This window comes from Macaca thibetana, chromosome 12 (assembly GCF_024542745.1).
Source record: "Macaca thibetana thibetana isolate TM-01 chromosome 12, ASM2454274v1, whole genome shotgun sequence".
Classification (NCBI taxonomy): Eukaryota; Metazoa; Chordata; class Mammalia; order Primates; family Cercopithecidae; genus Macaca; species Macaca thibetana.
The window spans coordinates 70,100,142-70,124,624 of NC_065589.1; the positions used below are offsets into that span (position 1 = coordinate 70,100,142).

Genomic DNA, 24,483 nt, shown 5'->3' on the forward strand with positions numbered 1-24,483 from the left:
AAATGAAGGTAAGATAATACCTTTATAAAACTAATTTTAATTTTTTAAATCATGAAATAGCCAGGTTGCTGGTGGATTTAATGAATTTTAAATGTATGTACATTAAATATTATGAAACATGAAAAGTAAACAGACCAAGATTAAATATGTGCAGAAATTCTAACAGAGGGTTAATGTCTCAATCATATAAAGCATTCACATAAATTGGTCAATAAATGCCAATGTATTTAATTCATAAGAATAACATGTCCCAAAAGAGGACATGTTACATTGGGTATTTATAATCGGTTAAAAAAAAATAGATAAGAAAACCTCAAGCATCCCAGTAATCAAAGAAACACACTTGCAGTAGCAATGCCTATTATATTGGACACACACAGAGCCAGTCACTAACCTATGATGGGTCAACTTAGAATTGTTCAAATTGACAATGGTGTGAAAGCAATAAGTATTCAGTAGAAACTATACTTCAAGTAGCCATACAACCATTCTGGTTTTCATTTTTAGTACAGTATTCAATGAATTTTATGAGATGTTCAACACTTTATTATAAAATAGGCTTTGTGTTAGATGATTTGGCCAAGTGTAGGCTAATGTAGGTGTTCTGAGTACATTCAAGGTGGGATAGGCTAAACTATGGTGTTCAGTAGGTTAGGTGTATTAAATGCATTACTGACATGATATTTTCAACTTACAATGGGTTTATCTCGATGCATACCCATCATAAGTTGAGGAGCATCTGTATATATAATGGTCACACTGGCCAAGGCCAGAAGCAATAAGCATGCTCAAATACTGTTGGTGGCAGAATAACAGCTACTGAAAATAAATGTGATCATATTTATCAAGAGTCATAAAAGTTCTTATGTACTTCAAACTAGTGATTCTTCTCCCAGGAATTTATTGTAGGTAAGTAATTCTTACAGTATAGTCTGGGGATAGTTGAGAGCTCCCACGATTCCTAGGGGATCCATGAATTCAGAACTTCATTCATAGTAACAGTAAAATTATTACCTGTCTTCTTTACTCTCATTCTCTCATAGGCATACAGTGAAATTTCCCAGGAGCTACAAATTGTGAAAGACACCGTTGCTCAGACTGTTAAGAGATGGTGGAATTTGGGGATGATCTTGCACTTTATTCTCACTCTTTCAATAACCATTCCACACAGGCAGCCTCTAATTAATAAAGTCTTGAACAAACCCCACAGATTCTGACTCTAAAGTACTGACTTCCATTATTACATAAATCTACCAGAAACTCTAATTTGGAAGTAGAATGTCTGTGGGAGAGAAGGACAAATTACACTAGGAAATTCAACACAGACTTGTAAGGAACAAACATATTATTCAATCATAACATCTTAGCACAGGGCAAGGACGCCAGCCAGGTGTATGCAGAAGTAAGCACAAAGGGGAATGGTGAATTATCAAAACCCACTGCTGAAGGGGTTCTCAGCTCTGGCTGTCCAGAGACTCATCTGAGGAGCTTTCAGAAGCTACTGATGAGGCTCCCTCTTCTAGAGATTTTGGCTTCAACAGTCTGTCAAAAGCCCTGGCATGGAAATCTTTTAAAAAGCTTCCCAGATACTTCTAATGTGAAACCAGTTTTAAGAACTACAACTATAAATTATGAAAGATACCAAAAAGTTCTTCTCCCCTTCCAAATAATATATTTTGATACAACATGAACTACTGCCCTATATTTTATTCTTTCCATTCACAGAATTTGTGGCTCACTCTTCTTTAATTTGCAAACCAAAAAGGGAGGAGGGGGACACTAGATTTTTCAATTCATAAGGCACATAAGAATCAATCAACATGAACTTTGACCACTTCTGTCAGCAAGGCAGGATTTAGGTAAAGGTATCTCTATTTTACAATAAGTGGCCTAGGAAGCTGGAGAGCTTTGCAAAATGTCATGCAGCAAAGTTGGGTTAAACCAAGAATAGACCAGAATCTCAGGCCAGACCATTCAACCACATCAACAACCTTTGGATGGTTTGTCTTGCGTTTATTGGTTTGGGCTAGACAGCTCAAAACATTGAGGTCAGTGAGATCAAATAGGGGCAAGACTAGGAATTCGGAGAAGCCAACTTAGTGACAGGATTTCCTGCTGCTTCATCCTCCGTGTCAGACCCTCTGCCCCAGTGACTGTGCCCTAACCTCTCACAGCAGCCCAGAGACGACTCAGGAGTGGAATTTGGCCCCATGAGAGCAGGAAAGTCCCATGACCACAGGGTTTTCTACACATAAAGAGCTTAACAGTATCCCCCAGTCCACACCACGAGTTCCTTCTGAAAGTCTCAAGTTCTTAAAGCTTTCCCAGCTAGAACTGCCTTTGCCTGGGGGAACCCGTTAAACCCCAGAGCGGATTTCTCCAGATGATGGCTGAACAACAAAAAACAAACCCAGACATTTGGAAACACAACACATGACAGGCTGAGTTCTCACCACGTCTGCCCGGGGGCCCAGCAAAGGAGAAGAACCCAGAGTGCCACACAACACAACCACAGAGTGAAGAAGCCCAGCCCCTTTTCTGTGGGCTCACTCCCTCGGGACAAGCCTGCCTCAAATGCTATCATTTGGTTAACTGTCCCCAATCCTTTAGGGATGCTGAAAAACAGCCTTGCTTCCCACATAAGAATTCAGAAGCAGATCTCTTTGTCCTTGGATGAAATGAGGCCCTTGGTGGAAATGGATCTCTTCTTGCTCTGCCCCTGTCCTCTAGCACGCTGGATCTTTCTTAGAGTATTTTTCAGTTTGTCTCGTATTTGTGTCTATGATTGTCTTCTCCACTAGATTGTAAACCACAGAAAGGCAAACATGGTGCATTTTGCACCTCCACCTGGTGGAAACAAGTATGTTTGCTGAATATGACAGAAGCTTCTTAGAGATTAAATGTTTAATGTGGCATCAATTACTGTTGAGGTGAGCGGCTACTGAGAAGGGCAGGCTGCTCAGTAGCTTAGCTGAGTGAGTGAGGGGGCCCAGTGTAAGAGAACAGTGCAGGGGAGAGAGTAGGGGTGAGGTGTCAACAGAGTCCTGGCTAGTGCACAGCCAAGGGAAACATTTCAGAAACTTTTAACAGCAGCTCCTCAAAGATGTGAGTGTTCACTCTACACTCCTGAAATGAACACCCAAAGTAGCGCCAGCTCAGAGAAAGCAGCTACTGGTTATAGCACTCTGCCGGCAGGCCCACCGTACAGCACATGGGCATTCCTAGCATTTGCCAGCCAAGCCTTGATCTGCTCAGACCCCCTGATCATCTTCTGAGAAATAGTGAAATCATTGCTTGGGGAGCAGGTAGAACTCTCAGTTATCAATAATGTAACAGAATGCCTATAAACACCAAGGACTTCATTGAGTCTGAGAGCTACAGGCAAAATACCTTCCAGGGGCCTGGAGGGTGAAACACCACCACCCACAATCTGTTTCCTTGAACAAAATTCATTTTTAATATGTGTCATTCAAATATGTCACTAGACAAATACATGTATGTAATTTTGCTGTGATAAATGTTACTCTGCCTAGTTATGAACAACTACCTTTATTTATCTTCTAGAAACATATTTAAGATCATCAGGCTAAATAAACACGCTTCACTAACAGAAAGATGAGCCACCACTCACCCCCTGGCCCCACACACACCACAAACAAAGATAAAATCAAATTATGTCCCTGCCATGGTACATATTTGGGTCTGGTGGAACATAATTAGAAAAGCCAGAGATGTTTTTGAGCATAATTCCAAAATGCAAACAGTAACATGTAGTATTTCCCCACTCTCCCACCCTTCACTAAAAAATAAAAAGATCCATTCTGACCTTGTAGAGCATACGTCCTTCTTTTTCTGTCTCTCAAAGGTCTCAGACATCCAGTGAATATCTATCCTTTATTTGATCAGCAAAATGTACCTTCATTGCCGTTCATTCCCTGTTCGTGTCTACCACTGAGTGGATCTCAGTCCACAGAGAGGAAACCGGTGCTGATGGTTCTCCAGGAAAGCTCAGGCAGTCTAAGGCAATAAGAAAACACTTCCTTTTTTTTTTTTTTTTAACTTTAGTTAGCTCCTAATAACTTCACTCCCTTCCTTTCTGGATTTGAATCATTTTGCCACTCCATGGAAAAGCTTGAAGACACAGGAATGAGACCCTGGTGCAGACATAAGTCCAAGTCATCGGAGCAGGCTTCCGCTTGGTTTAAAAGAATCAGAACTGTGAGGAGAAAGACTAGAGAACCAGCCAACAGGATGTGTGTGGCTGGAGTTCCTGGCATGAAGTCTTGGCTTTCATGTTTATTTTTAGATATATTTTTCTTAGTCCTTTGATGCAAATTTCTGGCCTGAGAAGTAACCCTACAGTACAAGTTCCAAAGTTGCCAAAAGTAAGCTCAGGCTCCTGACTTGGGAGAATACAGGCCCCTTGGCTTTGAGGCTCTGGTTACTCCCGATGAGGGTATGGGTCTCAGTCCCTGTGCATTATCAGGCAGGCAAGGGGCTGCCTTGTCTGCAGGTGGGCCACGCAGTCCTAACTCAATACCCAAGCCCATTAAATATAAACCTGGAAAGCCTACCATTAATGCAAAAGTGAAACAACCTGAAATTGTTGGTATGGTGGATAAAGCCATACAATTTACCTGAGAACTTCTGGGATATCTGTGTTCTGAGATATTAATTTTTAAGTATTTGGCTTTCATTTTTCTGACAGCTACAGACAGATAGAAACATCAAGCCTATTGGAACAAGAGCAGGTGCCTCTGGAAGGTATATTATTCTAACAGCATTTTTAAAGCACCTTAGCAAAGGCTAAGCTGCTGTTGCTTCAAACAATCCTTATTCTCACTGTGGCTTGAAAGATTATTAATGGAAAAGGGATTTTCCCCTATTTACTCTAAAAAAAGTCAGTAAATAGAAGTAACTAAAAAGCTTTTTGGTTCCACAACTGTCAACATATCTGATAGAATCTTACAGAAAAATAAACATTCTGAAAATTAGGGAATAGAGACAGTCATAAACATATTTCTTCAACAGCATTCATTATTCTGATTAATATCCCTATTTACTAATGGCTTTTCTTAAGACAGAAATGTTAACTTTCTTATTTTTACCACTCAGTTTTGTATCTCATAAAGCATGAAATACATTTTCAGTCAGTTAACAATGTTTACTGAGGCCACAGACACATTTGAGGAGTAAATCTAATGTGCCAATCATTATATCCAAGCAACAGCTCTCCATGACACGTTTTGCCCTGGTTGGAATAAAATCACAATAGTATGTCAAGAGGCTTCCAAATAACAATCACAGCTAAGAAATCACTTTTATTGTGACAAGAGTCAGACTACAAATTTAAAACATTGCTTTTATTTTTAATGGCTCTGTAATTTCATTATTGTCTTTAATTTTTAAGAACATACTTATAAATATGTGTTATTATTTTGAATATGCTCAAACATGGCTCACGGTAACAGGGAAATTTTTCCAGAATGGTGTTCATGCAATTGAACTACAGGTAAACAGGTGGTAAACGCAAGTTCAAGGGCCTCTCAGAAACATTTTTTATGGATTTAACCAAGAGCACCTCTCTAATCTACTTTCCTGAACACAGTGGACTTATCACCTCATTCAATTTCATGTATTTGAAATGTTCCATGTAAAGGTATCAAAACATGCCACAAACCTGAAATCATCCTCATACACACACAACATCAGACAGAAAGCCAAGAAGAAAACCCAACAAAACCCTCACTGGTTTGTTCTAGCCATTGGAAACCCTCTTATACTCTCTGCGCTGAACAGAAATTCATGGACTTGGATAATAGATCAGTTTTGTATTTATTCCAAGAGCTACTATCAATCATAAAATACCTATAATCTTAGATCAACTATTAATATAATAACTGCTCTAAGCTCCCAAACTTACAGTTAACTGCTTTGCCATTTAACTTCCTTACTGAGGGTAGAAAATGCCACTAGTGTCAAAGAGTTTAAATGTAAATTATAATTGTCTTAAGAACTAAAAATGGTATTCTAAGACTTTTAAATCCATTTTCTTCTGTATGTAATTCAGAAACATACTGTCTCCAATATTTCTCTCTCTCCATCTCTGCCTCCTTCCTGAAATGTTACTGGAAAATGAGATATTTTATACCCTGGTTAATATTTTTTATTAAGTTCTAACATTAAAGCAGTGTAAATGGAGAGAGGCATTATTTACCAAATCTGAATAAACTTAACATAATTCATTCAAGCTAAGAAAATATGACCTGGCTTTAAGATAGAGCAACCCAGCACCCTCAGATCTGACCAAAATTGGCAATTGAAACAGGGAAAGGGAGAAGGAAACCAGGTCATTTTCATTAGGAAAGATGTAGGGTACAAAAGAAAAAAAAGTGCCAAGCTGCTACCTCAGTTATATCTTAGGGAATATTTATTTTATTTGATAGATTTATAGAGACCATTGAGGAAATGCTTCTGATCACATTTATGATGATGATTTTTAAAAAATACTCTGAGTGTTGCCTATTTGACTTACAGCAGAATAGACAATATAAAGCAAGAGGTATTGGGGATGGAATTAAACAGGACTTCAAAACCTTACGTGTGGTTCTCTGAGGGCGCACCTGAGGAAGCCTAGGAAACTTGCCCTTGACCTGGAAGAGAAAAGGAATTCCCTAGCTTTGTGCTACCATTAAAGTCCCAAGTGCAAGATATAAAGCAGAGTATTTGCTCAGTCTATTAAAGGACTACTTTTTGACTGTGCTACCTGTTAGTGATTAGGGACCATAATTTTCAGTTAGAAGCAACTCAGAATCCTGATGGGAGTGTTCTAGCCTGCAGCCCCTATAAGTGACAGTAAGAGTACCTACAAGGAAACAAAGCCCAACATAAGAGTGCCTGCCATGAAATGAGCCCACCAGGACATTCCTCAAAAGCAAACACTCAACTGAGATGAACATGCAAATTTAGACACAGGGCCTCTGATTCAGAGGCCTCTGATTCTCTAATTTTTACTATTTGGAACCTGTCACCGAACACTGAACTCTGAGCACCTTACCTACCTGATGGTGGAGGCCTTATCCAGTTGACCTTGCTGCTGTTTTCTTTTTATGTTTGCATGATATACATTTTAGTGGGTTTTTTTTTCTCTTTTTAAAAAAATTTCAATAGGCTTTTGGGGAATGGGTGGCATTTGGTTACATGAATAAGTTTTTTAGTGGTGACTTCTGAGATTTTCGTGCATCCATCACCTGAGCAGTGTACTCTGTACCCAGTGGTGGTCTTTTATCCCTCACCCCTCTCTCCCCTTTCCCCCAAGTCCCCAAAGTCTACTGTGTCATTCTTATGCCTTTGCATCCTCATAGCTTAGCTCCCATGTATGAGTGAGAACATACGATGTTTGGTATCCTATTCCTGAGTTACTTCACTTAGGATAATGGTCTCCATTTCCACCCAGATTGCTACGAATGCTATGATTTTGTTACTTTTTATGGCTGAGTAGTATTCCATTATATATATATATATATATATATATATCTCACAATTTCTTTATCCACTCATTGACTGATGGGCATTTGAGCTGGTTCCATATTTTTGGAATTGTAAATTGTGCTGCTGCAAACATGCATGTGCAAGTATCTTTTTTGTAAAATGACTTCTTTTCCTCTGGGTAGATACCCAGAGTTGGGATCGCTGGATCAAATGGTATTTCTATTTTTGTTTGTTAAGGAATCTCCACACTGTTTTCCATAGTGGTTGTACTAGTTTACATTCCCACCATCTGATGCCTTCTGTCTGTGCTCTTACATTTCAGTGATGACTCAGGAGTCGGCCTGAATCCTGAATACGTAATTCTTCCCTGTATGGTTCTTCCCCTTTGATATTCGGGTGATCTAGATGACTTAGGCTTCTGCTGACAGTATGAGCTTGGGTTTAAATTTTGCTAACAGATACCAGCACAGGATGGATTTTATCAGAACAAGGATGGATTAATTTTACTAACCCTATTATCTGACATATCAAAGAACAGGCGTTCCAGTTATCAAATATTTTGCAAGCATATTAGCGCTATATATGCCATGTATAGATCACCGATATTCCAGTCATGCACCTAAAGTTATTTAATGATATATTATACTCTGAGATTCTATGATTTTTATTTTCTGTCTGCTCTAAATGGAACAGAAGCCCCTACCCTGAGAGCAGAAGCATACAAATTTGTATGTATGTATAAACATACAAACATCTGAGTATACCCACATACATACATATACATGTACCTAACACATGGGAGATACTCTGTATATTATGAATAAACGAATAGACAATAAACAGAATTCAATCTTTTTTATTCAGAAGGTACTTTAGAGTTGTATAATTTTTTAGGATTATCATGTACTGTATGTGCACAAGTGTGCCCGTTAATGAAGTCCTGATTAACAGATTGCTAGATAATGGGGTTTACTGCATTTTCACTTTAGACAATTAAAACATTGATTGAGCATCTAATTCACACTCTACACTTAGTTGCATGAACAGGCAAATAAAATGAAACATCTGACTAATCTCTTACTCACTATGCGATTTCTGTCCCCACCCTGTAAAAGAGGTTAGACTAAAACCTATCCGCTCTTATCAACTCCAAATGTCTCTCTGAATGTTGTCCCCAGTACACTTAAGCCAATGGCAAGGGAGATCACAAATCATGCTCTGAGGTTACAGGTGAAGAGGTGGACCCACTGAACTGCAAAACAGGTGGCAAGGTTTTAGATAGCAAGGACAGCCCTCCATATCAATGTCCCTATTAAATATTTTTCCTGTAAGGGAAAGATCTGTAGAAAACAGTCCTAAAATGTACTCTGATACAACCTAACCAAGGGATCAAACTTAGCATCAACAGAGAAACCAGACATTATAATCCTCCTGATGTCCTTAGCATCACTTTTCACATTTTCTTGCCCAAAACGTTTGACTTGATCTAATCAAACCTTTAGCCTAATTTCCATTTATAGGAAACTCTGGGATAGAACTGCAAAAAAAGATACCATGAGAAAAACAAGCAGACAGATCTTGAATTTGGGAGAAACTGACCTGGCCTTTTTAACAAGTCAATGCCATGATGGGGCAGGGGGAAAGTAAGCGAGAAAAGGAGAGGCGGGGGAGAGAGAGAGAGAGAGACTTAGATATAACAATCAAATGTAAGACATGGCTCTTTATTGGAGACTGGTTTGAAACAAAGCTATAAAAGATATTTATGAGATGATTAAGGACATTTGAAATACAGACTGGGTATTAGATAATATTAGGATATTATTAGTTTTATAGGTGAGATAATGGCATTAGGGTATGTAACAGGATATTCTAAGTTTTTTGAGATATATGCTGAATATTTAGGGAGAAATGTTATATGTCTATCATTTACAATAAAGTAGTTTACAAAAAAAAAAAAAAAAAAAAAAAAAAAACAAGCAAAGCCGAAGCCAATATGGCTCTGCATTAACAACTGCTGAATTCAGTGGGGGTGAATGGGTGTTCATTGTACTATTCTTTTTGATTTTCTGTCTGTTTGAAATTTTTTTTAATAATAAGTTTGTTTTAATGTTCACAGGTAGCAACCTCTTAGAAGCTTCCTTCTCAGCACTAAGGGCTCCTAATTAAAATAAATTTTTAAAATATTTCCGCAAACCATCCTCTCTCAGCAATTTGAGTAAGTCATCACAGACAAAAGTGGTTATAATGACACACACCACAGTTAGAAATCATTTTTGTTCTGAAAACCAGTTTTCCAAACTCCCCTTTTGAAAAAGATTTTTCAGTTTACCTTTTAAAATGAAAGATCCAAAAAGTGGCTTATTTGCCTCAAGCTTCGTCCCTTTTAATTGACAGAAAATCTCTCCACATACACCTCATGCAAACCTACTTTCGATTTTCCTTCCTAAAACTAGCTTTTGTCTCTGAACTTTACAGAACGGTTGGAGCTCTTTAATATTTTCTAAGAGAAATATTTCAAACAAGTAACCTCACAATTTATTCACTACTGCCAAGAATAAAAGTAACAGGTTTCACCACCAAGGCCTTCCAAGGCTTTGCATGACTTTTAAGGCAAAGCATCACTCATTCACCTGCAGGTTGGCTCCCTTAATGCATCTGCCATTTGTTTGGCTCTGGAGGAAACTATTTGATTACACAAAATTCTTTTTAGATCAGGTTTAAAATCTTAGCCACACTGGGACCAGTGGCGAAGCCTGCAGCTTGATGGGTTAACACTTGGACATACTGAGGTAAGGACAAAGACAAGGAGCAGGTTAAAATCAGAAGCTTAAAGAACTGAAAAGAACGAGTCTAAAAGATGCAAGGCTTAGCTGGGCTTTTATAAGTGCTCTATTTGCCATGACTGCATATAAGATGATTTATTCCTCATACTTCTTGTAAATTAGTGCAATACTTTAAGGGGCTCTGGTAAGCATCGGTAAATGCAAAAGCTACTAGGACCAGTTGCATCCATCCACTGCTGTGCCACCTATGCATTTTGAAGTTGGCAAGTAACCAGACATCTTTATGTACCTCCATTTTTCATATCTTATTATAGGGCACATCATTTTTAAAAGCATTTAAATGAAGCAGATGTTAACCCCATTCATTCCACTTTCCCAGGGAACATGTCAATGATGATTTTTAAAATGCAAAAGAAAATGTCAAAGTATTTTGTTCCCTGGTTAAGAATACATCTGTGGAAAAGGAGGGAGAAAATACATAAAACACTCTATGGTCATTCAAGAAATAATTATAAGGTATGTCAAACTACAGAAAATTGAGCAAGCACTAAATTAAACAAAAAAAAAAAAGGATGTCTTGTGTCAAAATGGCTTTTTCACTCACTCATTCAAAAACAAGTTTTGAAAATTAAATTCCATCTACCAGCTCAGAACAGAACACATTAAGGCTTGACTGTAATGCCATTATCCATGTGGCAGCTCCCTTTCTTTTCTGAAACTACATTAATTGACAAAGAAGCCTTAGGGCTCACCTCCCATAGTGCCTTGAAGTCCTTCTGCTCAATGCGGAGCAGTTCACTGCTCTCCCTGGTAACGATGGTTGCATGGCGGGGTGTGTTGTCCAGAATGGACTCTCCAAAGGCCGTCCCAATTCCCAGGGTACAGATGGTCACGGCATCCTAAGGATCCCAAAAAACTAGTCATTAGAAAATTAAACATGTAATGGATAGGTGTTTTCTTTCCTTTAACTGAAATATAATTTGTCCAAAGTAAAACATCCAATTTAATCGTATAGTCCAACAAGTCTTGACAAATATATATACCGGTGTAATTACCACACAGATCAAGACAGAATATTTCTATCAACCCCAAAAGTCCCCTTGTGCCCCTTTCCAGGCAAGACCCTCAGACCACTTGTTCTGATTTCTGCCATGAAAAGATTTTGCCTGTTTTAGAACTTCATGGAAAAGAAGTCAGACGATATTCTCCTGTTTGTGCCTGGTTTCTTTTTCGCTCAACATAATGTCTGTAAGATTCATCCATGTTGGTGCATGGATCCATAAGTTCTTCCTTTTATTCATGAGTAGTTTCCCATAACGTAGGTGTGCTTCAATTTGCTTATCATCCTCCTACTGGTGGACATTTGGGTTGTTTCTACTTTGAGGATATTATGAATAAAGCTGCCAGCAGGAATCTTACCCTTTTATACAACTACTATCTGTTTTCAGAAAAGAGGAGAAATCTATTGAAGCTGAGCTCGGTGGTTGTTTTTTTTTAAGTTAGAGAGTGCAGTTACAATATTTCAATATGAAACTGGCACTGTCTGTCTTGACAAGATGAGGAAGCTGAGGGTCACAGTGCTGGATCTACACAGCCCCAGTTCACACAGTTGATAAGCAGTGGCCGGATTCTAACCAAATCTGACGATAAGATTACAAGATTTTTGTATCATGCTGCCTCCTGCAGCCACAGCAGAGTAAAAACAGCATCCGATGAAGTACAGTGTGACTAGTTTATAAAATGTCATGAATTGATGATTAAAAAGTTTCTTAAGGTGTACCAAAAAAAGTAATTTCCTCTCTGCATGCAACACTGGTGATAACGTTTGGATTTAATCCTAACTAGTTTCAAATAATGCAAATAGCCACTAAAATCACCTGGACATTAATTTTGTAAGGCATTATAAACTAAGGGAGACACACAAGGGTAATCCTCTGAGTTAGAAAGCCCAGTTTTCCTTTCATGCATCTAATATACGACAATAGGCAAATGTTATTAAGATCAAGTTAGTGACTCTGTAACCACATTACTAAGACAAATGCCCGTAAGAATTCAGTTCCTTCGACCATAGCAAATTGCTTCTGAACAGATATTACCATATAAAATTACGTTTGGGAAAATAAAATCAATAATATCTCAGAAAAGAACAAAAGATCAGGGAAGAAGTTAAGAAAAGCCTGCTAATAAATTTTCCAGAAAGGCAACTGCAAACAAATTCACTCAGGAAAATATCCCCAGAACTGAAATATCAGTAGTCAATGAGTTAGGTTTTTCTGAGCAATTTTTAAATGCTAGTAAACACATAAGATAACTTATGATAAATCACAGACTTTCACAATTCTCTGGAATAGCAGGTTCCCTGACGTTCCCACTAGCCTATTTCATTTTTCTATTACCTGAACCCTTCGGAAAGAATTCTTTTGCCTACTTTGTACTTTCCAGCATGTCTTAAAAACTTGAAATGGACCCTAAGTAATACCACTAACATCATCCACATATTTTACATACATATGGTTATTTGCGAAGTATAATGCAAAAGAACTAGGAATCTCTCAGTTATTCCTGAACTAGTTGTACAGTTTATGGATTAATCAGTCTTCTTTCTCACCTCCCATCCCCAACACGAGTAGTTTGTCACCAAACAGTACACAAAGAAATACAGAGGCTGGGAGACACAGGTGAGCCTGTCTTTCGCCAATAATCAACTCTTGTAATAAAGACGTAAGATTGGATTTGTTCTTGGATTTTCCCAGGAGATTTCGATCTGACTCATGCTTTATCACATACAACAAAATTTCATCACGGCAGTTCTGCCAACTGTACTCCTCATTGTATTTCTGTGTCAGGACCGCCTCTGTAAGCGGAAAACCACGCCAGGGAGTACCCAGCTGTAGTCATCAGCTCAAGCACTCTGGGCTCGTTTCAGGAATCAATTCTTCCACCAGAATTAAGTGTGGAATCAGCCCTTTCTAGATCTTCTCTTTCACACTGGGTCCACTCAAATTTAAGGACAAGGAGTCACAAATTATAAGATATGATCTTAAAAGTATGCCTGGAAAACCTCACCTGAAAGGAGTATACTTCACAAGTTCAAACTTTACTTTCAGCAGATTTGGAGTATTTTTTAGGACAAATTTACTTAGAAATCTGAATGAATTTGGGAGGTATGGTTGGGCACTGGGATAATTGGGCACAGAGAAATAGAAGGTGCCAAGAAGAACATTTTCACCCTAAAGACTATTCACTATCTTTACAGTCTATGGGTGCTAGCCCTTATTTACATTTAAATCACGGGCAGGGCCTTGCAATGTGCTGAGACAGTAATTTTCAAATAAAGAAATTGACATCCAAATGTTCTCTCACTTAGCAGTACCAATATATGCTGCTCAGCATGTATGCTGAAAGGCAGGGTAAGAGTGGACAGAATGAATGTGAGTGGGTATAGAAGCAGCACTCTTAGATGTCAACACTAACATCTGACCAGATCTCCGTGGGTCAGGATTCCAAGTCTGAAACCCTATAGATGGGCTTAATGCCTGCCTTTGCCTGCTGCTGAAAGTGTCTGTTTGTGGATGTAACATAACCATTTCTTTTATGCTTACACATACTGCTCATGTCTCAACGCTTATTTAATAGGGACTATTCAAAAGAACACTTTTATTAATTTTCTGCTCATTTGCAGATTAATATTCAGTGATGCCATCTGAAAGAAGATGTTTACAGTAACACAGAGACTGAAGAAAGCAATCAGCACCTATGCAGGGAACATGAAATGATAACAGTGAAAGAATGTCCTATTTTGTGGTAAGATGGCAATTTGTTTTGAGAACTTTCAAAAGGGAAGTGAAGATTTAAAAACCTGACTTCAGTATGCGATGGTGGTTTAGCAGATGCTGCTGGAGCCCTGCCAGATTCCCCACTCACCCCTGAGGTCATCTGTAGCTTTCTGGATGGCTCTGTGCAGTGTGCCACTTCGAGCATCTGCACCCTCGCTCTGCTTGAGGGCAGAGTGCTGGGCAGTTAATGCCTTTAAGGGGCAATCATTGCCATGAGAGTGGTAGGACATGAGAGTGGGAAGATAAACACCCCAGCTTCCTTGCCCTTCACAGTTTCTCAGCGGGCCTCCTGAAGGAGTGAGCCCAGTTGCCTAGAGTGGAAACGCTCTTATTAGAACACTTTGATTGGCTTTCCTTTCTTCTTTGTCTCACTTTCCCACTCTGTTATCATACTTCCCAAGACCATCTCCAAAAAACCACTAGTAGCCAAATCCTTTTCTCCAGGTCTGCTTCTGGGGAAACCCAAAACACAGGGGTGGGTGAGCCAAGATGGCTGTGGGTCCTAAATTGCACTGAGACCTCTGGGGAGGTACCGGACCAAACCAGCATTCCCAAAGAGACTTCTGTAATAAGGACAGAGGCCAAAGTGTCACTTACCACTTGCATCAGACACACCGTAAGTGCAGTATGTTTTGGGTGACATATGGGAAGACTTCATTCTGTTAGGAAAACATACTGGGTTACCTGAGATCAATTCTACTAGATAACAAGGGCTGATGGGAACACACACACAAAATTGCCTCTGGCATATCACCGACATGCCATCTGGCTTTTTCCTCCAATCTGATCCAGCTATCTCATCTCTCAGTCCACTGGATCACTCCTTTTCCTCCTTCTAAAACACAGACATCCTTACTTAATCATCCACCCACTCTTAGTCCCACTGTGCAGCACCGTGCATGCTGATCTGTATGTGTGTGAGCGAGGACTGGGCCACACACTGGCCAAGTGTCTCAATGACGATGTCTCATTTGTTCCTCACAACAGGTGAATGAGATAATGTATTTAAACTGCTTTGCATAGTGCCCGACTCAAAACACATGCTTAATAAATTGTGGACACTCATACTAACACAATCCAACAATATCAATAGTACTATTGCTATTTTATAAGTTAAGCAAATCAGGCTCAAGGATATTCAGTGACTTGCCCAAGATGATGGCTAGTAAGTAGAAGAGCTGAGACTAGAACCTAGTCCGTCTAATGATCTACCCACATTCTTCTTAGATTGTCCTAGGAAGTATAAGTACCTCTTGGCCAAGGTTCAGTTAAGGTACCAATTTAATTCATATTGATTCTTACTTCAGTCAGCCAATCTGTATATTTATTGAATACCAAATAAGTCCAAATCATTAGGAAAATATAAAACATTTGGCATTGCTCCTCCTCTAATCCTCCAATTCCAATATTGAGGTCCACTTGATCCTCCTTAGAGGATCAAATCCATCCCAGGCAATCCTCTTATTCATTAGGGGAAATTTAAACAATCACAAATGGGTAATTAAGAACTGAATTGATCACTCATGCCTGTTATCCCAGCACCTGCTGGAGGGGAGGTGAGAGACTTGCTTGAAGCCAGGAATTTAAGACCAGCCTGGGCAACATAGCAAGACCCCCATCTCAAAAAAAAATTAAAAATTAGCCAGGCCTGGTGGTGTTTGCCTATGGTCCCAGCTACTCATGAGGGTGAGGCAGGAGGATCCCTTAATTCCAGGAGCTCAAAGTTACAATGGGCTATGATCCCACCATTGCATTCCAGCCTGGGAGTCACAGCAAGACTCTGTCTCTAAAAAAATAAAATAAAATCAGCATTTCTGCTTTTCCCACTCTGATCCTGTGCCCCAGTTCTAATAACTGAGTTCTGACCCTGGTTGGAGAAACTGAGTTTCTGTCTTTCAGAGTCTCTGCCTCGCTAACCTGCCAGGTACCCTAATTCTTCTCAAAGTCACAGTATCTTGTCCTGACAGCCCTTCCTGGGTCCCAGTTCCTCTCTGGCAGTCCTTCTGTGGCCAGACCTCTTAGGCAGCCTGCCCGCTGCCCATCTCCACCGCTGGGCCTGCTTTTGACTGCCGCCCATCAGCAGGCCAAGCCTTATCATGCTACCCCTGGTTAGACCAGCCTTGGCCCTCCCCACACTAACCTGGGGGCTGTGTTACACCACCTTCCTGCTTCCTCTGCCCCTCCTGCCCAGCACTGCCTGAACATGCCTTGGAGACATTTCCCACCTCCATCATAGATGTCCCCCAGAGTCCAGGTTCTCCTCCTTTACCCAGCCGGGCACCAGCTGAAGTAAGTCATGAGCACTGTCTTGGCACAGTGTTTTCAGTGGGATATGCAGGGCCCAGTTAACTTCACTCATAAAAGCTTGCATTAGGTAAGTTAATAAAGATGGCGATGAAGCCGCCCATGCTGGAAGGCAGGGCATCAGGCAAAGGACTCCCACGTGGAGGCTAACCACGGTCAGAATACACAATGCTCAGCAGGGAAAATCCCCCAGAAGCAGCACAGTAGAACAGCCAGGGGCCTTGGTAGACTTAATTCAAAACTTATCTCTGCCAATGACCGACCTGTGGACTTTGGCAAATGTTCCCCAGAGCCTCAGTATCCTCATTTGTAAAATGGGCACAAGTTTTCTTGTAAGATCATTAGCAGTATTAAATAGAAATAAAGTAGTATACAGAATCCATATAGTGCTGTTTAGTTTCTGGCACACAATAGGTGCTCCATAAACAATGGAAATTATTATTTCTAACTTAGTCACATACATGTATGGGTTATCCATATTTCTAAAAAGCAAAGCGGTTTTTTTCTATCATTTAAATAATAGAGAATCTCTATATTCATTTCGTTAATCTTCAACTAATGATGGCTTTCAACACTTAAATTCCAAGTTTCTCTGTCCCCTAGTCTGGATGTCAAGTGGATTGAATGATCTGCAAAACACTTCAGCTCTCTGGGGGAGCTTGTATTCAAAGGAGCCCTTCTGACAAACCCTGCTGTAAATCAAAGAATCCTTTTGTACTGCAACTAATCACCCCTTAATTTATCCGCTTTGTGTGTCTGAGTTATGGTACACTGGGTTTTTTAAAGCAGGCATTCTCATATGAGGCATTTTATTTGTTTCATTATAAATATAGTAAACAGTATGGAAATGGGAATGGTGTTAAGAAAGCCAATGGTTATGTGTCACTGATAACTAAGATTGGTAGCCAAGCTAAGGTACTTGTGCCTTGCAAATAAATAATGTCTATAAGCATCAGCTGAAATCCAACTTACGCAAGTTATAGGTATTCTGATGGAATTTAAAATAGCTAACAATCAATTAAACAGACATAAGAATTCTCTGTGGTAAGTACATCAAGATTTTCTAAAAATTGTACTGTAACTTCAAGGGCTATCAGATCATCTTATTATGCACATTTAACTCACTTCCATATTCATGGATCAAGAAGAGTTCATTGTCTCATGGCAAATTTATTGTTTTGGACATATACTGAGTTAACACCAAGGGAAAAATAATTGGTCCTTTAAATGTGTGGAGACAGAAACATATTTTTTTCTTTCTTAGAGACGAGGTCTTGTGTTGCCCAGGCTGGACTGCAGTGGCTATTCACAGGTGTGAACATAAATTCTTACAAGGCAAATGTTTTTATAAGTTTTATTTTAGGCCTATAGGCAACGCTTGCCATTAAGTTTCACAGCACCTGGGATTATTTCACGAACTTGAATTTAGTCCTGGAATTTACTGAGTGCTCCAAGTCATCTAAAGTAATAAAATTAAATGGAACCCAATCTCTTAATTTTTCAAGATGCTAGATTGTATGTGCTGTCAGAAGCATTTCCTGCCAAAGCAAGAGGGCAAAATACTTCTCAGGCAAATGTGTTTTCTAACAAACAGCAAAGACAAGAGTTGTTGCATTTAGAACACTTCCCTGGAATCAGTACGTTCAACAAAGCTTAACAAGACCGGGCAAGCCCGCCGCAGGAAGATTTGATGAGAATGGACTAGCATTAGCATTCTGGTAACTGAATCAGGGAGGCCAGCCTCATTTCAGTGGAGAGCCAGTCTGTCCAGCATTGTGACGCAGTTTTGCATCCAACCACCCAAACAAAGAATTACATGGCAACAAAACTAAATACAGGATGCAGGATGCTCAATAAACTCCCAATCAGCTCCTAACAAATAGCCTGACCTGAGCATAGACAAGTAGGAAGAGATTACAAACAACTGCTGTGGACTTGGCACTTTTCACGTTTTATGGGCTCAATAAATGTGCTCAGAAAAAAATGTTTCCAATGATGGCAGTGTTCTCTGTTTGAAAATAATGGAGTGAAATGAGCGAATAGAAGAATCAGAGAGGCAAAGAGAGAAAGACAGACAAAGGTAGAGAGATCCACATTACAGTGAAACACACGTGTTCTTCAAAATTTGTAAACAAAAATGCAATGCTTAAAAACATATTTGTTACTGTAGAAGGAAAAAAGAGAAGGCAAATAAAAGCATATTATTTTACTTTATGGAGAAAACTAGTATGAGATTTTTTTCTGAAATTGAGCTAAAATGTGCCAGATAATTTCACAGTGACAGATGAAGGGATGAAATTAAGTGATGACCAAGGCCAAGTGCAGCCCGGATTCTCTGATCCATGAAATGGCTGAACAATATTGTTAAACTTCTACTGTTTCAAATCCCAAGTACATTTCCTGCATTTTCTATTCTGGCACTGCCCTCTTGTGATAAAACAACAGCATTGCAGTCATTGTAACCAACTTTTCCTGAAATGGTAATTTCAAAAAGCACAGACCCTCTGGCTCTATCCCAGGCTTTGTACTAAGTGCTTTGCATACATCGGCTCATTTCAGATAACAGCTATTATCCCCAATTTACAGGTAATCTAACTGTGAATACCCACAGCCAATTAAGTGGCAATAGAATTTCAAAGGAGTTCTGAATTTAACCACCGTGGGTTGCATTAGGTAAATACTAAAGCTTTAAATAAGCATCTGTGATAGAAATGTAAAAGTTTTAAAGAATTAATAAACCATTCATTTTCTATCTTGCAATATAAACTTTATTCTGTCAGCAGTCATCAGAAATTCTTCTTTCCTATGACTGGAAAAGGCTTTTTACTTTTTGGGATGTAAAGATTAATTTAAAATCTTATATATATCTAGGATTTTGATACTCACTATGCCAAAAAAGCTCCTCACTTATAAAATCTGCAGAAAAAAACAGGACCTTCTCTCTCCCTTTCTGTCTCTGAAGTAAACACACACACACACACACACACACACACACACATACACACACACACACAGAGCTGGATAATATCTGATACAGTGAGATTTATAACTATTTATTGTTTTTAAGCTTGTTATTTATTGCTTATAACTTGTCCCAATGTTCATCTCTAATTCTAAATCGATTAAAATATTACTGAGAAAAAATACACCCATAGTATTATTCATTCTAGTGGGAATGTAAAATATCTGACTTTTAGCCCTATGTAACTTTCAGGTTACATAGGCGCCAAGACAGGAGAGGATCTTGTGCAGGTGAGTGCAGCAGTGGGGATCTGGAGGTAGATGGGTCCTGGTTAGGCTCAGGTAAGAGACTGTAGGTGCGGACAGATATTATTGGTGAAATGGAAGGATTAATCCCTGATGGAAGCCAAGTGGATGCTCCCAGTGGAAATCTATGTGAACGTGTCAGCCAGGTTGGGACACCTTAGAAGGATGAAGTGGTCTGTGGGCAGTCCCCTTCTGGGTGCTCTTTTTCTTGGGTTAAGATGAAGAATGGCCAAGGTAAGAAGGGTGTCTGAGCAAATGGGAGAGATGCCTCTGACAATTACACATAGTGGTAAGAGTGTTGCAGTAGGTTTCATTTTATATAGAGTAGTGGAATAAATATAATTTATAGAAAGATAATTACGAGGATTTGTCAGCCTCTAAAAGTTTCTGAAAGTAATAGGGACAGAATAATCTATGCATTTCCTAGAATTCTTAGGACAAACATGTTTTCAAGGCAGTAACAAAAGAAATGAAAGCAACGCAGCCCCAGCTCCCCAGAAGGCAGAGCCCACCGTTCCTCCCATCCAGGCACTATTGTCTCCCCTCCAGTCGCTTGAAACCTTAAATTAGGGAAACTTGACTGAGAGGAAAACAGAAAGGAGAAGCAGCATATGGCTGTGGCCTGCCTGGAAAGGGCTGACTATGAGAGGGGAAAGGAGTGGGTTTCCCTGCTCAGCAGGAATCCATGCCACTATCTGATGCTTCCTGAGCCCAGAGAAGACCCGCAGGGAAAGGCCCAGTCAGCCTGCAGCTCACGCCTCCTGCAATGGCCAACTTCTGGCCATTCTGGTGGGTGGGCTGACCAGGGGTGACACTGGAAGGTGAGTCATTTCGGTCCTACAGCCGGATAGCTTTTTTCTCCATCCTCCCTTCATAAGAGAGGGCCTGAAGTATACATCAGCACTCATCGAAAAGTCTGTAGTTAATACTTCTCTCAAATACAGAATCATGACTTTTTAAAAAATAATTTTAGGCTTCAGCGATCTGGGGGCAGAAGAGGATCTCCGTTACCCCTCTCCACCCCGCCACGGACACTGGAGGAGCTTGCGAGCAGGTGCCCTTTGGGAGCAGATGCCTTGCAGGCTTTGCAGATTCTCCAGGAAATGACTGCACGCACTGCCTAAAGCACAGGAGAGCAGGGGCGGAATGCTGGATGGGCTCAGGAGGCCACAGGTACTCCCCGTTCCCAGGCTCACCACTGCATCATCCTGAGCAGACACTTGGGCATCAGGCACTGAGCAAGAAACAGCACAGCTATTTCCTAAACAGGGTGGGCTCACACCAAAGAAAGTTCCTGAAATGCTCTGTAAATGAACAGTTTCTACTACATGCTCTGGGGATATCGCTGATGAAAAATAAGTAGGACCCTCAACCCGGCATTCAAAAACTCAGGAAGAATCTGCTAAACCAATCACATAGAAGAAGCTGTGTGTTTTTTAACCTAGTCAGCAAAAAATATAAGGGAATGACAAGAAGGGAGAATAAGTAATATTAACTTGAAACAGGAAGGCAATATGAATTTGAGTCAAATAGAATAGTTACACCCTATGTATTCTTGAAATGTATATACAGATATATCTTTCTACCACCATATAAAAGAAAGAGGTTGATTTTTTTTTTCAGAAAAAATTCCATCAAATCATTCATACTGATACAGTTTGGCTGTGTCCCCACCCAAATCTCACCTTGAATTGTAACTCCCACAATTCCCACATGTCATGGGAGGAACCAGTGGAAAGAAATTGAATTATAGGGGTGGGTCTTTTCTGCATTGTTCTCATGATAGTGAATGAGTCTCATGAGATGTGATGGTTTTAAAAATAGGAGTTTTCCTGCATAAACTCTTTGTCTGCTGCCATCCACATAAGATGTGACTTGCTCCTCCTTGCCTTCCACCATGATTGTGAGGTCTCCCTAGCCACATGGAACTGTAAGTCCAGTAAACCTCTTTCTTTTGTAAATTGCCCAGTCTCAGGTATGTCTTTATCAGCAGCATGAGAATGAACTAATAGAGTACATTGGTACCACTGGAGTGGGGTGCTGCTAAAAAGATACCTGAAAATGTGGAAGCAACTTTGGAACTAGGTAACAGGCAGAGGATGGAACAGTTTGGAGGGCTCAGAAAAAGACACAAAAATGTGGGAAAGTTTGGAACTCCCTAGAGACTTGTTGAATGGCTTTGACCAAAATGCTGATTAATGATATGGACAAATCCAGGCTGAGGTGGTCTCAGATGGAGATGAGGAACTTGTTGGGAACTGGAGCAAAGGTGGCTCTTACTATGTTTTAGCAAAGACACTGGTGGCATCTGCCAGATTTAGGGTATCTGGCAGAAGAAATTTCTACACAGCAAAGCATTCAAGAGTTGACTTGGGTGCTGTTAAAGGCATTCAGTTTTATAAGGGAAGCAGAGCATAAAAGTTTGGAAAATTTGCAGCCTGACAATGTGATAGAAAATAAAATCCCATTTTCTGAGAAGAAATTCAAGCCAGCTACAGAAATTTGCATAAGCAACAAGGAGCCAAATGTTACTCCCCAAGACAATGGGGAAAATATCTCCAGGGCATGTCAGAAGTCTTCATGGCAGCCCCTCCCATCACAGGCTCAGAGGCCTAGGAGGAAAAAATGGTTTAATGGGCCAAGCTTAGGGTACTGGTGCTATGTGCAGCCTAGGAACTTGGTGCCCTGCAGCCTAGCCACTCCAGCTATGACTAAAAGGGGCCAAGGTACAGTTCAGGCCATGGCTTCAGAGGGTGCAAGCCCCAAGCCTTGGCAGCTTCCATGTGGTGTTGAACCTGCAGGTGTACAGAAGTCAAGAATTGAGGTTTGGGAACCTCTGCCTAGATTTCAGAGAATGTATGGAAATACCTGGAAGTCCAGGCAGAAGTTTGCTGCAGGGGCGAGGCTTTCATGGAGAACCTCTGCTAGGGCAGTGCAGAAGGGAAATGTGGGGTTGGAGCCCCACACAGAGTCCCTACTGGGGCACCACCTAGTGGAGCTGTGAAAAAAGGTCCATCATCCTCCAGATCCCAGAATGGTAGATCCACTGACAGCTTGCACTTTGCACCTGGAAAAGCCGCATACACTCAATGCCAGCCCATGAAAGCAACCAGAAGGGAGGCTATACTCTGCAAAGTCACAGGGACCGAGCTGCCCAAGACGATGGGAACCCGCCTCCCACCTCTTGCATCAGCGTGACGTGAATGTGAGACATGCAGTCCAAGGAGATCATTTTGGAGCTTTAAGATTTGACTGCCCTGCTGGATTTCGGACTGGGACCTGTAGCCTTTGTTTTGGCCAATTTCTCCCATTTGGAATGGCTGTATTTAACCAATGCCTGTACCCCCATTGTATTTAGGAAGTAACTAAGTTGCTTTTAATTTTACACACGCGTAGGCGGAAAGGACTTGCCTTGTCTCAGATAAGACATTGGACTGTGGACTTTTGAGTTAATGCTGAAATGAATTAAGACTTTGGGGGACTGTTGAGAAGGCATGATTGGTTTTGAAATGTGAGGACATGAGATTTGGCAGTGGTCAGGGATGGAATGATATGGTTTGGCTGTGTCCTCACCTAAATCTCATCTTGAATTATAACTCCCACAATTCCCATGTGTTGCAGGAGGAACCCAGTGGAAGGTAATTGAATTATGGGTGTGGGTCTTTCCTGCGCTATTCTCTGACAGTGAATAAATCTCACAAAGATCTGATGGTTTTAAAAATGGGAGTTTCCCTGCACAAGCTCTCTTTGCCTGCTGCCATCCATGTAAGATGTGACTTGCTCGTCCTTGCCTTCTGCCATGATTGGGAGGTCTCTCCAGCCATGTGAAACTATAAGTCTAATAAACTTATTTCTTTTGTAAATTGCCCCAGTCTCAGGTATGCCTTTCTCAGCAGCATGAAAAGGGACTAATATACATACCTAATAAACATATAGCATAAAATACTATTGCAGAATCTGGGAAAGGTGGTCTCCCTCATGTATTCCCATTTCCATTAGTAGCATCACTGTCCACCTCTTCACCCAAGTCAGGAGACTCCCTTTCTCTCTACACCTCCACATCCCATCACCGTCAGTTCTAACCATTTTGCCTCCATCTTGTGCACCGTGTACCTCACTTTCCCTCCCTATCAACTACACTTATCTACCCTACCCTCTAATCCGGAAGCCCTTTGGAGGGAGGGCCTCACCCCTTTCAATGTGCATCACCAGATCAAAGAGAGGGTGGGAGGAGGAATGCCCCCAATAGCACCTGGGCAGTGGGCTTAGAGGGAAGGGCTGTGGAGCTGAGAGCTGCATCAGACACCCAGGTGCAAGTTGGAGAAGCTGCAAGGCAAGAGCTCCTCCCTGCATTCCTTATTCCTTAACAGCTGGCTCGGCCCCCACCTCTCTTCCTTCCCCTTCTGGTCCTTCTGGGTGGCACCTATACAACCATGATGGGCAAGCATTGAGCCCCAGAATCACAAAGAACTGGCCCAGACATCCAGCAGCTTTGTGACCTTGGGCAAGCTGTTGAATATCTGGCCTCTAAAATGAGACAAACCACAGCACTAAGGGGAGGGGAGTGTGGTGAGTGCCTGTGGGATAATGCTTGTGACACACTGGGCACAGAGCTTCCTGTCATAGGCGCCCCATTGCCAGCAGCCACTCCCACTCTTCTTCCATCATCCTGGCTCACACCCCACTAAGGGGCTAAAACCTAGTGCTAAGTTTGGGAATTTGTCACTACATCCCTCTGGCTCTCAGGTGAGAAGGCAGACGTGCAGGGCAGCAAGGGGCAGGCTGGCAAGAAACTCTGCCCT

The 24,483-nt window shown here is 40.7% G+C and overlaps 2 protein-coding genes across 5 annotated transcripts in view; both read right to left on the bottom strand.

Annotated features, from left to right (window-relative positions):
* The window catches only part of MAP3K20 (mitogen-activated protein kinase kinase kinase 20), a 763,073-nt gene that overhangs the window by 439,747 nt on the left and 298,843 nt on the right, over positions 1–24,483 (bottom strand). The gene's annotated exons all lie outside the window — the stretch shown is intronic.
* Positions 1–24,483, bottom strand: part of RAPGEF4 (Rap guanine nucleotide exchange factor 4) — a 308,929-nt gene that overhangs the window by 221,219 nt on the left and 63,227 nt on the right. For 3 of the 4 annotated variants that reach the window (XM_050751325.1, XM_050751324.1, XM_050751328.1), the window contains exon 4: positions 11,027–11,173. In XM_050751325.1, the coding sequence (XP_050607282.1) occupies positions 11,027–11,173 (147 nt within the window). Of the gene's footprint in view, positions 1–3,826; positions 4,204–11,026; positions 11,174–24,483 lie in introns of those variants that run through there. The other variant, XM_050751326.1, reaches the window with a different exon arrangement.